A 16,829-nucleotide genomic window follows, 5' to 3' on the forward strand; every position below is an offset into this window, starting at 1 on the left:
TCTTTTCAAATTGACTTTCAAAGTTTAGAATTGATTTTAAAATACATCTCATCATTTTTAGAAAATTGACTTTAGAAATCATGGACTTTTAATTTCAATTTGATTCTAATATCCCATTTTATTGTTTAGAATTTCTTTTTGGTCCATAGGTTTGTAAAGGTCTTTAAGCCCAATTCTCATTTTATCTTTTATCCAACCAAATTAACTATATCCATTTTAAGTCCATTTCATAATCCAATTTCATTTTTAACAATAATCTAAATTTCATTTTAATATCCATAATTCAAATCATCATCCAACTATCCCTTTTATAACTCATAATCCATTTAATGTTCATTATCTATTAACCATTTTTTAGCCCATTTAGTCCATTTAATAATCCAAATCAATTTTTAACAATCCAAATCCATTTACTAAACAAAAATCCATTTTTTCATCCAAATCCAAAATCATATCCATCAATATCCATTACCCATTTGTCATCCAATTATCCATTTTTATAACAACCATATCCATATTCACAAATCCAATCCAATTTCCATATCCAATATATCATATCCATAATCCATTGCCACATTTATCCATTAGCCAAAAATCCAAATCCATTTACTTCACATACATATCCAAATCTCAAATAACATAAAGTAATTGGAAAACTGCATGATGGAAACAAAAACTGCAATGCTACAATGATGGAAAAAATTCAAATCAAAACCAAACATAATCCAAACACATAACACCACCAGCATAGTAGTAAGCGCCACAACTGTAATAAAATTGGAAATACATGCTGCAAAGTACAATACGTTGCGTTCCAAATTTGCGGGTTTTTTACCGAGATAACCCACTTTTTCGAAAAAATTCCCAAAATACCCCAGTTTTCAGAAAATTTCCCAATCTACCCCACTTTTAGGAGGAGGCGCCAATTGAATCGGAGACTCCTCTTAAAAATTTCAAGGAGGCGCCAATTCAATAGGCGACTCCCTTAAAAAAGCCTCAAATGGCAAAACCTCCAAAATGAAAGTTGTAGATAGTTTCAAGATAATGAATTTGGACATAAATTTTGGATCATTTGGATTTTTTAGGAGAAAGTTATGGGCAGTTGAAGTTGGACTTCTGATTTTTTCAACTGTTATCTGACCTATAATGTTTTGTATTATTGCATGTGTTTCTGTTAGAGTTATGAAATTTTGTCCAACATAACAACTGAAATAGACATCTTAAATTTTCCAATGCACTTGGTCCCGCCTCAAAATAATTAAAAATGAGTGAGTTAGGTCCTTGCGAACTTGACCCAAAATTAGGGTTTCTGTCAAAACACGTGTATGTGAATTTTGCCAAAAGGGACCAACTTCAAGCCCTTCTGTTTGAATGATAAAAACCTCAAATGACAAAACCTTCAACATAAAAGTTGTAGAGCTTTTCAAGATAATGAATTTGGACTAATGTTTTGCATCATTTGCATTTTTTTTGAGAAAGGTATGGGCACCTGAACTTGGACTCTTTGACATTTCAACTGTTATCTGACGTATAATATTTTGCATTATCCCATGTGTTTCTTTTAGAATTATGAAATTTTATCCAACATAACATTTGAAGTAGACATCACAAATTTTCCAATGCACTTGGTCCCACCTCAAAATAATTAAAAATGAGTGAGTTAGGTCCTTGCGAACTTGACCCAAAATTAGGGTTTCTGTCAAAACATGTGTATGTGAATTTTGCCAAAAGGGACCAACTTCAAGCCCTTCTGTTTGAATGATACAAATCTCAAATGACAAAAACTTCAACATAAAAGTTGTAGATCTTTTCAAGATAATGAATTTGGACTAAAATTTTGCATCATTTGCATTTTGTTTGAGATGGGTATGGGCACCTGAACTTGGACTCTTTGACATTTCAACTGTTATCTGACGTATAATGTTTTGCATTATCCCATGTGTTTATTTTAGAATTATGAAATTTTGTCCAACATAACATTTGAAGTAGACATCACAAAGTTTCCAATGCACTTGGTCCCACCTCAAAATAATTAAAAATGAGTGAGTTAGGTCCTGCGAACTTGACCCAAAATTAGGGTTTCTGTCAAAACATGTGTATGTGAATTTTGCCAAAAGGGACCAACTTCAAGCCCTTCTGTTTGAATGATAAAACCCTCAAATGACAAAACCTTCAACATAAAAGTTGTACATCTTTTCAAGATAATGAATTTGGACTAACATTTTGCATCATTTGCATTTTTTTTGAGAAAGGTATGGGCACCTGAACTTGGACTCTTTGACATTTCAATTGTTATGTGCCCTATAATGTTTTGTATTATGATATGTGTTTATTTTTGAATTATGAAATTTCGTCCAACATAACAATTTAAGTAGACATCTGAAACTTTCCAATGCACTTTGTCCCACCTCAAAATAATTAAAAATGAGTGAGTTAGGTTCTTGGGTAGTTGACCCAAAATTAGGGTTTCAGTCAAAACATGTGTATGTGAATTTTGCCAAAATGGAGTTTAGACAAAGAAACCTAATGTTTGGAGTTTACACAAAGATAAATTTGATATAATACGACTTGATATTAATATAAGTTGGAGTTTACAGAAAGAATCCTAATGGTGATGACCGGGATCACCTAATCGACCTCCGGTCCCACATCCCCTAGCTACCCTAACCCTTGGCCCTAACCCACGTTGACGATTCTGCACCGGTGTTTGTTCATCTGATGGTCCAGGAGCGTCATTACCTCTTACAGGAGAAGATCCGTTGAGGTATTCAGCCAACTCAGCATAGTCTTCAATATTCAATGATGGTGTACCGACGTAGCTGAGCTCATGACCCATGCCAGAGAAGTTGGGGTGTGGTTGACTCATGGATGGGCGACCGGGACGGTTGAAGGGAGACATGGGTGTGAATGATGGGTCTAGGAAAGGTTGTTGGGGTGTTTGGAAGAGATATGGTTGTGGGATGTTTTGGTATTGTGATGTTTAGGGTTCTTGGCTACGGTAGGAGGAGGGACGGTTAGTGTTTTGGCTAAGGCGACTTTCGTAGGGTGATGGTGTGGGTGCAAAGCGATGTTCGGTCTGAGGTTGATGGTCCATTTGTTGGTGGTGGTATGGGGGATGTTCTTGGTATTGGGGTTGGGTGAATGACATGTTTTGGTTGTATGTTTGTGTGTTTGTGGAACGGAAAGTTTGACGGATAGGTGGTTGTGAGTAACCTGGCTGAGAATGTTGTTGGGGGTTAGATGTTGATCCTTCTTGTGTGTAACTTGTCTGGCGTAGGTCGTAGAGGTACATATCATCGGCGATGAATTGAAATCCAACTGATCTTTACCAAGCCATATAAGTACGACTTGGTTTTACCTCATTTGGCATGACTGCGTCAGTTAAGACATGGTCATGACGGTGCTTCCACTTGCGACACTCCGATCTTGCGAAGGTTTACCAAGGGTTGAAGTTCCATTGGTCGTTCAATTTACGCATATGCCATTCTCCTAGGCTAGCTGGGGGATCTGGGATATTCTGGACCATACCGAACTGCAGCTTCACACGATCGGTGTTGTGCATCTCCACTGTTATGAACCGTATTATCGGTGTGCATCCTGTCCATACGGTTGCGTCTTCAGGGTTGACCTCATGCTCATGATCCAGATTAAGGTATGGACGCCAAATGAACTGAAATGTTAAAGAAGATAGGATTTAAATGAATGTAGAAAAAGTCAACATAATATGACGAATGAATGAAGTTATTTTGGTTACGTCTGTCGGTCGAAGGTGATCCAACAGGTTGCGATACTGAGTAATACAGTGTCTCGGACATCTGCTGTAACTCATACCACGTGCCGACCATCTACACCAAAAAGTTAAAATAAATTAGTTATAGGTACTAAACTGTAAGGAAGTAAGTAAAGATATAGCAATTTAAACAACTTACTTTTTTGCATATGGAAAATTGAAAGGGTTGTTATTGGCCGGTGCTAGAGACGGTAGTCTTGACCATCCCCATGCTTGTAGCAAAACAGCACATCCAGGAAATGTAGATGTGTCTTTGTGGGAGTTTTTGCACAACGAACTATAGAGATAGGCTAGACATGCGGATCCCCAACTGTAACTACCTATTCTATCTACATGTCTAAGTAGAGGTAAGTACATAATATGCATGCTAGAACCACTACCTTCGGGAAATAAAAAGGATCCTAGTAACAACATAATGTAACACCTAGTTTTTATTATTCGAGCATCTTCGGTAGAATGCTCATCTAAATATAAACTATTATAATATGACTTTAGGCGTGAGAGTAGTATACCTTGACCTCTAGAATTATCATCTAACAAATCAGTTTCTAAAAGCTCCATGCAAATTGAACTTGCATACTTGGTCTTACCATTAACAACTTTGCCTTCAATTCGTAGTCCTAAAAGCATGTAGACGTCTTCCAACGTCACGGTACACTCACCGGTTGGAAACCAAAAAGTGTGTGTCTCTGACCTCCATCTTTCGCATAAGGCTAGAATGAACTTGTTATCTATAGACCAAGACATAATCTTGCTAATCTGACCAAAACCGGCGAGTTCAACATAAGGTTGAATCATCGGGTCCATTGGGACAAATTCGTGGACTCGAGTTCGAAACCTTGATACATCCTATAATAGAAATAATATAACACTTGACTAAGTTGGTATTTCAAAATAAAATGGGGTTGGTGGAGATGAAACATAAAAAATTAGTATAAGAAAAAACTTACGTATGTTGCGATGTTTGCAATTGTTCCTCTGTGTGCTTCACCCATTGTGAGTAAAGACATATTGTTGGGGAGTTGGTGTAGATGAAATTGGAAGATGTTGTTGAAGATGAAATTGTAAAAGAAGTATTGTAGATGAAGTAGTGAGAATGTTGGTGTGGAAGAATTGTTGAAGGAGTGGATGTATTTATAGGCAAATGGATGAAAGCATAAAAAATTGTGTTTGCATGGTGTCTCCACCTCATTTGGCGACCATGTACAATCCTAAAGAGGGGGCACCATTCAAATTGGCGACACCATAGATACATGCATGCAAGGCTAGTTCTAAATGCTTGGTTTCGAGGACTGACTCCATGGGGTCGCCACTTGAATTGGCGACCATGTACAAGCCTTAAGTGTAGGCGCCAAACCAATTGGAGACACCATCTGCATGTATGACACGTGGCATTCTTGTCTCCTGCATGCTGAACAACTCACTTGTGGATGGCTTGCATGATTGACACATCATCTCTGACTATGTGGCATGTTCGACACGTGTCTGTCTTGTCTCCTGCATGCTGATGACTAGCTTCTTGATAGCTTGCATGGTTGACACATCATCTCAGACTGTCTTGCATGACTGACACATCATCTAAGACCTAGCTTACATGTCAGACACGTGGCTGTCCGGTCTCCTGCATGATGAAGAGTCACTTGTTGATAGCTTGCATGGTTGACACATCAACTCACACTGTCTTGCATGACAGACACATCATCTCAGAACTGGCTTGCATGCTTGACACATCAACTCACACTGTCTTGCATGACAGACACATCATCTCATGACTAGCTAGCATGGTTGACACATCAACTCACACTGTCTTGCATGACAGACACATCATCTCAGAACTGGCTTGCATGCTTGACACATTATCTCAGAGTAGCTAGCATGTGAGACACATCATCTCAGAACTGGCTAGCATGCTTGACACATCAACTCACACTGTCTTGCATGACAGACACATCATCTCAGAACTGGCTTGCATGCTTGACACATTATCTCAGAGTAGCTAGCATGTGAGACACATCATCTCAGAACTGGCTTGCATGCTTCAATGTCCGACACATCATCTCAGAACTAGCTAGCTTGTGAGACACTGATACCATCTATTTAAGTGTCTTACTATCAACATCCAAGACACTTCACTCACATTCATCTGCACTTGCAAATAGTTTTCATCTCCAAAATGTCATCTTCATCATTTTACAGTGTCAATGTTCACTGCAACGGTGAAACTTTTGAGTCTGAGCTTCATGGTTTTTGTTTTAGAAACACTAATACCATTAGAATCACGGTCAAGAGAAATGCAACCTTTTTGCATTTGAAAAAAAGAATACAATCCTTTATAGGATCAGGTATTGTATCAAAGATCACATATCAAAATCCTATATTTTTTGAGAATGGTCAATGCAAGTTTTTCCCCCTAAAGGTACGAGACGATGAAGATGTTGAAAACATGTTTCTTAGTCATGAACATTCAGGCATGGATTGTATCGAGTTGTACATTACTCTACAACCATGTATACCGTCTCAACAGTCTCAAGTAACCGATCAGGATGCAACTGGTGAAGATGCTACAGATGATGCACAATGGTCAGATGAACTTAACCCAGAAGCAGAAGTAGAAGTCGACGTTGTTGATGAAGAAGAAGAGGAGACCGAGATACAGGTTGATCACATGCTGAACAACGACGATGAAGATGATGCTCAACCACCTCCAATACCTCCTAGTCATGCCTACAATCCTCCTCAACATATGACAAATATGGATCTTCACGACGATGAAACATCCGACAGTGTCTTCTATAATCCGTATCCGAGACCAGTAGGCGAATTAAAGGTGGGAGACATGTTTCGTACCAAAGAAGAATGTGTCTTGGCAATCAAAAAATTCCACATGAACAACTTTGCTGACTTTACAGTGAAACGCACTGATTCTAGAAGGTATGTTATCGAATATCATAACATGCTTTGTAAGTTTCGTTTAGCTGCATCTTACAAGAAGAAAAATGACTCTTGGGAGATCGCTTCAATAGACCCACCGCACAGTTGCGTTGCAACTAACGTTGAACAAGATCACCGTAAACTGAGCACGGCTTTGATATGTCAAGACATTCTGCCATTGGTAAATAAAGACCCATCAGTGAAGGTGAGTATAATTATATCCCATATCTGAACAACATATAATTATACTCCATCTTACAAGAAAGCATGGATTGCGAGGACAAAGGCTGTTGAACAGGTTTTCGGCAACTGGGAGGATTCATTCAAGGAATTACCACGGTTTTTATGGGCACTAAAAACTTATGTCCCAGGAACTGTGGCAATTATGGAGACAGTGCCAACAATGATGCCAGACGGAACCTGTGCTACAAGTAATAGAATATTTCACCGTCTCTTTTGGGCATTTGACCTGTGCATCAAAGGTTTCGCTTTCTGCAAACCTCTCTTGCAAATTGATGGCACTTGGTTATACGGAAAATACAAGGGTACTTTGCTCATGGCGGTTGCACAAGACGGTAACAACAATGTATTTCCCATTGCCTTCGCTCTTGTTGAAGGTGAAACGACTAATGGATGGGGTTTCTTTCTTCGACATCTCAGAACGCATGTCGCTCCACAAGCCAATCTATGTTTGATTTCTGATAGACATGCTGCCATTGAAAGTGCCTACAACAACCATGATAACGGATGACATGATCCTCCTTCTACACATGTCTACTGTATCAGACACATTGCACAAAACTTCATGCGTGCTATAAAAGATAAGAATTTTCGCAAGAAGGTGGTGAATGCTGGGTATGCTTTAACTCAACCGTCATTTCAATATTATCGTGATGAAATTCGACTGTCTAATGAAGACGCAGGGAGATGGATAAATAACATCCCAGTAGAGCAGTGGACAAGAGCATTTGACGGTGGTTGTCGTTGGGGCCACATGACAACAAACATTGTGGAATGCATGAACGGGGTTTTCAAAGGAATTCGAAATCTTCCGATAACCGCCTTGGTAAGATCAACCTATTATAGGTTGGCTTCTATGTTCGCAACCAGAGGTGAAAGATGGAGTGCAGTGTTAATGTCCGGACAAGTATTCAGTGAGTGTTGCATGAAGGTCATGAAAGAGGAGAGCATCAAAGCTACGACACACGCTGTAACAGTGTTTGACCGTCATAGACAAAATTTCAGCGTCCAGGAAACAATGGGCAACAACGAGGGGAGACCAAATTTAGCCTACGCTGTTAGACTACACAGAAGTTGGTGCGATTGTGGAAAATTTCAGGCCTTCCGCATACCTTGCTCCCATGTCATTGTAGCATGCGCTTATACTCGTCAAGACGCTTACACCCATTTATCTGATGTGTACAAGGCCAACACCATCATGAATGTATATAGTCAAAGCTTTTCAGTACTACCAATGGAGGATTACTGGCCTCCATATGAAGGAGATATTGTTTGGCACAATGAAGAGATGCGTAGAAAGAAGAAAGGAAGGCCAAACAGCACACGTATCAGAATAGAGATGGATTCCACAGATAAAATGATAAGATTATGTAGTATCTGTCTTCAACCAGGACACAACAAAAACAACTGTCCCAATCAAGGAGCATCATCTAGATCTTAAGTTTTTTGTAACATTGTATCTAGATCTTAAGCTTTTTTTAAAATTGTATTTCTGTAACAATCAATCATTATATATCATTAAGTTCTTGTTACAACGAGTTTCATAACCAACATCAGTACAAAACATCTGAAAACATAAATAATTCTAACTGATTACAACAATCAAATTAATGTCGTCTCGACCGAACATCATTTCCCTAGCATCCTTATCAATCTTCATTCGCACCCAACCAAAGATACTGTCAAGTCTCTCAATACTTCTGATTTTTTCCCCTTCTGGTATTTTCCCGTCTAACCATCGAACCAGCTCCCTCTTCAGTTGATCTAACGTGGTGATGTTCCAAAACAGCATCAGCAATTGAGGTTTGTCTCTCGCATAAATCACCTTACCGTATCGGCGACGAACACCAAACATGATAGCCAAATGATTATATGAGTTGTGGAACAATTGGTCACACAACGCATCTATTTATAAGACAAAAAGGCATTTTATGAGGGAGTCGCCAATTGAGTTGGCGCCTCCTCTTAAAACCTACACATAGGCGCCAATTGGATTGGCTAGGGCACCTGCCATAGTCAATCCAATTGGCGCCTCCATTCAAGTTTTAACAACAGTCGCCATATGAACAACTTTCATGTTTATCAAAAATCCATTTGAAACTTGGAAGGTCATCATTCATTTCAAAACATTATAGGTCATTTTGACAGAAACCCTAATTTTGGGTCAAGTTCGCAGGGACCTAACTCACTCATTTTTAAATCTTTTGAGGTGGGACCAAGTGCGTTGGAAAATTTGAGATGTCTAATTCAAATGTTATGTTGGACAAATTTTAGTATTCCTAAAAGAAACACATGCGATAATGCAAGACTTTATAGGTCAGATAACAGTTGAAAAACTCAGAAGTCCAACTTCAACTGCCAATAACTTTCTCATAAAAACTTCAAATGATGCAAAATTTATGTCCAAATTCATTGTCTTGAAAAGATCTACAACTTTAATGTTGGAGGTTTTTCCATTTGAGGCTTTTTTAAGAGAGTCGCCAATTGAATTGGCGCCTCCTCTTAAAAATTACACATAGGCGCCAATTGGATTGGCTAGGGCAGGTGCCCTAGCCAATCCAATTGGCGCCTCCTTGCAATTTTTAAGAGGAGTCGCCAATTCAATTGGCGCCTCCTCCTAAAAGTGGGGTAGATTGGGAATTTTGCTGAAAATTGGGGTATTTTGGGAATTTTTTCGAAAAAGTGGGTTATCTCGATAAAAAAACCCAAATTTGCACCAATACGGTAATGCATAATTCATAAACCCAACAGCAACGCATCCATAGGCGGAAAACGGCATGAAGCAGCGATTGAAAAACTGCAATAAACTTGCACCAGTTGCAAACGCACGTGCCAAAAACCTCAACCAATTCTTAACAACCTCTAACTAGATGACTAACTCATAACTGTTTTTGATTTTTCAAGCAAATTTAGAGTGTATTTCATTAGAATCTAAGTGGAGTTCTAACTGTTTTGGAGAAGAAGCTATAAAAGCTAACCTCATGGCTATTCCAAAGGGGGATTTTCCAAATTTTCTTCATCCTGCAATCACTTCTATTCCAAGTTCCTTCGTGACAATTTTTTCCTCATTCTTCTCCATCCCAATTTCCCTCATTCAAATTCTCTGTTCTGCAAATCCGGCAATTCTTCACTTTCCGGCAACCATTCCCGTATCCTACCGCAGCCACGGCCTCGTCCCGCACCGGAGATTCAGCTCATTACAGCGTCCTATAACAGAAGGAATACAAAACAGAAATCCAAAGGAAGCAAAAAGTTCATAACAGAAGCAGAGAAGAGGATGAAGAATCTATCAAAAATCCGGCGAAAGATTCGACACCTGCACCGTACGGTAAGTCTTTGATCCACCTTCGATGTCGCTTCTGCTTACGCTTGTTCATACCATAACAGATTCGAATCAGGCCAAGTCTTGATCGTTCGTCATAGCAACGCGCACGGCCACGAGATCCAAACAAGTTCTCCGCGTCTCGATCCGCCGAGAATCGAAGATCGTACCATACGTTGAGGTGAGTTATGCGTTCTCTTTTTTTAGTTGGTTATGCGTTTTCTCGTACGAGATAGTTAGATGCCATGACGGGGTGGATGCGACGGGAGACACGTCGCCGATTGGAACCGCCGTCGTCGGTGGCGAGAACCGACGCAGTTAGATTCTTCGCCGCAATACTGTTTTATTTTTCTTCTGGATATGCTGAGCGTGGAAATGTGAAGAAGATGAATTTTGTGTTGAGTTCTAACTGTTTGTTTGGTTTAATTAGAGGATTAGGTGTTACTTAGATTTAATTAGTCATAATTAGGATTGATAGGATATAGTTAGAGTAATTCTAGGAATAGTTTTTTTTTTTTTAAATAATGATTTTAGAATGTTGCTTGAGTAATTGTAGAATCAATTTAGAATTAGAGTTAAATGATAAATAGGTGTTAATTAGGATATTAGCCTAGAATATTAGGGTAATTAGAAATTAATCTTAGGATTATTATGATGATTACATTAATATTAGGATTAACTTTAGAGTTAATTAGGTGGATTAGTATTAGAAAAGTTATTAGAAACATTAATTAGAGATTAATTGTTGAAATATTAAAAATTGATTTTTAGAATCAATTAATTACAATATTAGAACAATTAGAAATAATTTTAGGATTAGAATATTTTAGAAATTAATCAGCAATATTAAATTTAGACTTTTAATTAGAAATATTAGAAATATTTTTTTAGTAATATTAAACTTTGATTAGAATTAAACAATTCTAGATTAGAATCTTGAGATAATTAGAAATAGTTTAGAAATATTAAAATGAGTTTAGAATTTAATTGACTTTAATTAGGATTTTCATGAAATAGCAATTTAATTCAATTTGTCCATAATTGTAAAATGACAATTGTACCCCTAGTGTTAGAAATAGGCTAATTTTGCATGCTCCCCTGGTTTTAGGACTTATAAAATTTTCTAACTAATCGATTAACATAGATTGTCGTATATTCATTGTCAGCTGTTATTTCTCGTGTGATTAATCGTAGTTTTAATGCATGTTTAGGTAGAGTTTAAATCCTTATAATTAATTTCACTTGAATGATTTTACTTTCGCACATCCCTTGTACTTTACATGTACCCCCCTCCCTTTTCGATGTATGCTTTACTTGCTTTCTTTTATTGCTTCATAGCTACTTCTTAGGCATTAGGAACGCACACCATTCAAAATCAATAATCAAACCCTTGATCCAACGTCAAGCGGTCTCTTTTTCAAATCAACCGATAATCAAACCCTTGATCCAACGTCAAGCGGTCTCTTTTTCAAATCAAATTCAATAAACAAACCCTTGATCCAACGTCAAGCGGTCTTTTTCCAAATCAAATCCAAAAAAACAATAAATGGTGATTAGGATCGTACGTCACGAGCCTTAAGCGATAAAGAAGAGATGAGACTGGAGCTTTCCTACACTCATTCTGAATGCTTCGAACACAAGACGTTTGGCTTGACCGTTTGAGGTATTCACCTTTATCCATAGTCTTTAGTACAATCCGAAATCAATAACACTTTCTTCAAAACTTAAAAATAATTCAACACATCCAAACCTTTTGTTTGAGCCTTAGGGCGACACCATTCGAAAACCCTTCTTCAAGGTAATAAAATCAACAAAACAAACACAAACAAATTTCAAACCACGAACTACGAAAGCTATGATTTCTCACTTCAACAAGTGGGCATACGTAGGCACGAGGATCCCAATCCTTGGCGAGCACACTAATTTAAAATCTACCTTCACTCCGCAAACCTTTGGAAAGCAAGCATTTGATAAATAATACACACGTAAGAGCAAACATCCTAGATGATGCCCATGGAGTACCAAGGATGTGAGGGGTACTAATACTTTCCCCTTGCATAACCGACTTCCGAACCTGTTTGTGGTTGCGATGACCATTCTTTGGGGTTTTCTCGATATTTTCCCATTCCTTTGGAATAAATAAAAACCGATGGCGACTCTGTATTTTCCGCGTAGCGACAGTAAGAAACCACATATGTCTTACACCAAAAAGGTGATGTATTACTCATGGATCAAGATGAGCCTGTGACCTACCAAGAGGCCATAACTGGTCCCGAGTCTGAGAAGTGGCTGAAAGCCATGAAATCTAAAATGGATTCCATGTACATAAACCAAGTTTGGACCTTGGTAGAGCCTCCTGTAGGAGTTAACCCTATAGGATGCAAGTGGGTCTTCAAAAAGAGGATTGACATGGATGGTAAGGTATATACCTATAAGGCAAGACTGGTTGCAAAAGGATATAAACAAATTCATGGGTTGACTATGATGAAACCTTTTCACCAGTTGAAATGCTTAAATCTATTAGGATTTTACTTGCTATCGTTGCATATCATGATTATGAAATATGGCAGATGGATGTCAAAACTGCTTTCCTTAATGGGAATCTTCTTGAGGATGTGTACATGACACAACCTGAAGGATTTGACATACCAAAAGAAGCCCAAAGATATGTAAGTTACAAAGATCAATCTATGGATTGAAGCAAGCTTCCAGAAGCTGGAATCTTCGTTTTGATGAAACAGTAAAACAATATGGATTCATCAAGAACGAAGATGAGCCTTGTGTCTATAAGAAGGTTAGTGGGAGAATAATTGTTTTCCTGGTATTATATGTAGATGACATATTACTCAATGGAAACGATGTCTGTTAATTCCTTAGGATTGGCATTAATTTTGTAAAACAAATAATGTAATCATCTCTGTTGTTTTAATATGTTGGGTTGAAGAAGTTCAACATCTGGACCAACATGTCATGTACGATGTCACGACATCATGCCTGTGACATCGTACATGTGTAGAAAACTGAATTAATTAATTCAGTATTTATTCTGGGATTAGTATGGATATTTGGTGAATATCCTAACTCCCATGTGGAGGTCTTGAAGACTCAATCAGAAGATATATAGGCTCAAAGTAAGGAGATATATATGGAGAGATTTTAGGATTGAAGACCTTGTTTGTAGCAGAATTTGTAACAGCAAAGAACAAGTTTGCTGCGATTTCTGAAGGCCAAAATCCAGTTGGGTGATTAGGTTATAAATAGCACATTGTAACCTAGTTTTTGTAAGCCTCTTAGAATGAAAATTTAGGGGTGTGTGTGAGGTAAACCTCCTAATCTGTGGGAAGGTTACCATGTGTTTCTCAGTGGTCAAAGCTGAGAGTATTTGTAACTCAAAGCCTGTAGGCAAGAGTGATTTTGTTCTTGAATGAAGCTGTGAAGCAAGTTCAAGGTGTGTTAACATTACATTGTATTTGTAGTGATAGGAATGGAAACTGGAGGTTTCTATCTAGGAGTTCCTAGGTATATATTGCATTGGGTAGGGATTAAGTGAAGAGTTGTAAACGGGGGAGTTTAACTCTGAATTAATACTGCTGATAGTGGATCTTCTTCCTGGCTTGGTAGCCCCCAGATGTAGGTCATGTTGGACTGAACTGGGTTAACAATTTCCTGTGTTTGTTTTCCTTCTGCATGTGTTCTTATTACTGTCATAACTCAGCTGGTTTTCCAGTCAACTTATCAAGATGATAACAGACCTGGTATATAGCCTTCTGTGTGAATGTCAATCAGAATGTTGTAACATTCATCAGTGACAGCGTATACTGAATAATAAGCAGGTTAGTTTCAGTTCAGTATTTACTTAAGTCTGTTCTTTCCAAGGATAACAGACCTGGCCGAAGGACCATTGTGAAACTGTCAAACTGGATGTTTTGACAGTTGATACTGAAGGCTGATACTGAAGTAGAGACTAGTTGGTCTTTTACAGTACTGCAAACTTGGCACAGTCCTTTCCAGGAACATAACAGAATCAACATATGTTCTGGATGTCGAACTGAATGTTGTGACATTCATTCCCAACAGCAGGTGCTAAAGTGTAGGATGATTGGTTTTTCTGGTTCAGTATTTTTCTCAGGCTATTCTTCAGGGATTCAACAGCTGAGCTAAAATCCAGAAAACCAACTACTAACCTACAATTAATGAACCTAACAAATAGCCTATTTGTTAGCAATCTAATAAGTGGAAATTAGATTAACGTGTTCAACCTTTAATTCAGGAAATACAAGTAAAAGACAAACACACTGGAAAAATGTAACAGATGATGTCCAAAATCAACAGTACGACATCATGCTCATAACTGTATAAGAAAACAACAGAAGTGAGTGCTAGGATTGATCTCTGTTGAGTCTTTCTTCCTGATGCACAGAACCAGGTGTTCATCCATTCTAGGGTGATATAGAATGAGATGTCGTGACATCTGTGAACGTGTGCATATTAGTACAGTGGTTAATAACTATCTTGCTGTATTAGTTACAATGTTAGATCAGATGTCATGACTTGGAATAGAACATCTGAAATCTGACTACACCAGAATTTCAAATGGTATCAGAGCAGGCATCCTGTTCTGCTTCTGGATGAGATCCATGGGTGATACTTTCTGGTATCCTGCAAGAAGTTATGTTGGAACCTGTGGGAGGTTCTGTATTCTCCCTGAATGGTCCCTTGAAGTAGGTGGATGGACTGTTCATGACAGGAATGGTGTGTACCTGTCTCTGGAGGTTGGCTATGGACCTTTGTGTGGGACAACTGTGCAAGTATTGAATCATATTCAAACTTGGCATGCTCTTGAAGGCTGATCTGATGAAGTGTGTGTTCATTGGTTGAGTTGTATTATGATTTCCGCTGCATAATACCTGGCAAAACTCAAACTCTGATGTAGTTTCCCCTCATGTGGATGAAAGGCTGTTGTATTCAAGACTTCATCATAACCTCTGAAGATGTCAAAGACACGTGAGTCCACTCAAGTCCACTCATCATGATGTTCTCACGTCAGGATGGTAAGAATCACCTGATCACTGATTCTTTTACACTCTTGGGTAGTGTATATGAAGACCTTGAAGACTCTCAAGGAGGGTTTGTTCCAAGGAGGTGGAACCAATGTTCTATGTGATGTTATAACATGTTGTTCAACAAGTATGCAGATGCTGGTTGAAGAACAGATGTTTTTAGGTGTCAAACAAATGGATACCCTTGTTTGGAACCTACTCCTGACCTGGAAGAGGAGACATCTGTGTGTGCTCAGTTGACAAGGGCAGGGTCAACCGGGTGTATGGTCAAGAAGGTCACTTATAAAAGTCTGATCTCTAGAAGTGGAGCTGGTTGAAGTGTGACATTGTGCAATTTCCTGCTGGTTGTCTTACTCCTGTAGATTGATCAGGGTGGGATAGTTGTTCCCTGAAGTACTATGAAGTGGTGAAAGACAAGTCCCCTGAATGTTAGAAGTCAATATTGGGGTAACCTGATTACTATATCATTTAAGAGGATTGGAACCATGAATCTTGTTGTTCAAACACCACGTTCAGAAGTGGCAGTTCTTTCAAGGAGTGAGAATATGAAGATTCAGAGGTTGGTTGAGGTAGTGTGCTCTGGCAATGCATATCTACTATGGACTCGTGTTGATGTCTTTCACTAGTACTTATGGTCAGCTGAAGTCTGATTGGGGTGATTGGAGTATGTATAGGTATAACTCATAGAGTTAGGTGTCACCGGTAGGGATGGTGTATGTCATGTTGAGACATGTCTGTACAATGCATGGATATTGGTGTGAAGCTTCCATGATTGTTAATTTGAGGGGGAGTTTTGGTTAACCTCCTCTCATTTGGTCAGCCTAAAGTCTGGTTGGCTGTTGACCTGTGTCACATGGGATCTGGTGGCTGTGTGACACACTTGCAAGGAAGAATTCATCCCTCTCATTCCTAAGGGTGAATTTAATTTGAGAAGATTTTCAAAACTGTTGAAGTGCTTGCAAGCAGAAGATGTTGACACTAGAAGAGTATGTTCAAAGTAGTCTTATAGTGGAAGTATCTGAAAGGAATATTGGGAAAGGATTTAAAATCAATGTCAGCTTGTGCCAAGTACAAGTATTTAATTGATTATCCTTGGAGCTCAAGATATCTGATGTCCTTAAAGATGTTGGAACATCTCTTCTTCAAGACCCTGTGCAGAATCACAGGAAGGATAGTACATTGGCTTATGGTCTATCTCTTTGGTGGCAGCAAAAGCATATGATCTCTGAAAAGGTTTCCTGGCAAGAAATATGTTCAGCCTTGGTATGTACAAGAAGAAGAAGACTTCAGAGTCTTGATGGTGGTTACTTGGATCAGCCTATTCCTGATCTAGGTAAGGAAGTGCATTGGCTAATGCACACTATGAAGTTAAGAACAAGTGGCAGCTTTCTTAACATCATGGAAACAGTCGTGCTTTAGGAAGTAGAATCTTTGGTATAGCTGAAGGGTTAGTTGCTAACTGGTCCTTCTGAAGACTCATGCACCA

The 16,829-nt window shown here is 38.5% G+C and overlaps 1 protein-coding gene across 2 annotated transcripts; it reads right to left on the reverse strand.

The window, feature by feature from the left end:
- Nucleotides 1-1,071: 1,071 nt before the first annotated feature.
- Nucleotides 1,072-10,807, reverse strand: LOC127118762 (protein MAIN-LIKE 2). 2 transcript variants are annotated; one of them, XM_051049022.1, is made up of 5 exons: nucleotides 10,278-10,807; nucleotides 4,741-10,168; nucleotides 3,930-4,639; nucleotides 3,755-3,845; nucleotides 1,072-3,670 (listed from the first exon to the last, which is right to left on the reverse strand). In XM_051049022.1, exons 2-5 carry the CDS (start codon nucleotides 4,798-4,800, stop codon nucleotides 3,437-3,439), a joined length of 1,095 nt encoding a protein of 364 aa, XP_050904979.1. In that variant the 5' UTR covers nucleotides 4,801-10,168; nucleotides 10,278-10,807; the 3' UTR covers nucleotides 1,072-3,436. The 2 variants fall into 2 exon arrangements, with proteins under 2 accessions (XP_050904979.1, XP_050904978.1); XM_051049021.1 differs by having other exon boundaries at nucleotides 4,741-10,803.
- Nucleotides 10,808-16,829: the final 6,022 nt, after the last annotated feature.

Source organism: Lathyrus oleraceus, chromosome 2 (genome assembly GCF_024323335.1).
Source record: "Lathyrus oleraceus cultivar Zhongwan6 chromosome 2, CAAS_Psat_ZW6_1.0, whole genome shotgun sequence".
Lineage (NCBI taxonomy): Eukaryota > Viridiplantae > Streptophyta > Magnoliopsida > Fabales > Fabaceae > Lathyrus > Lathyrus oleraceus.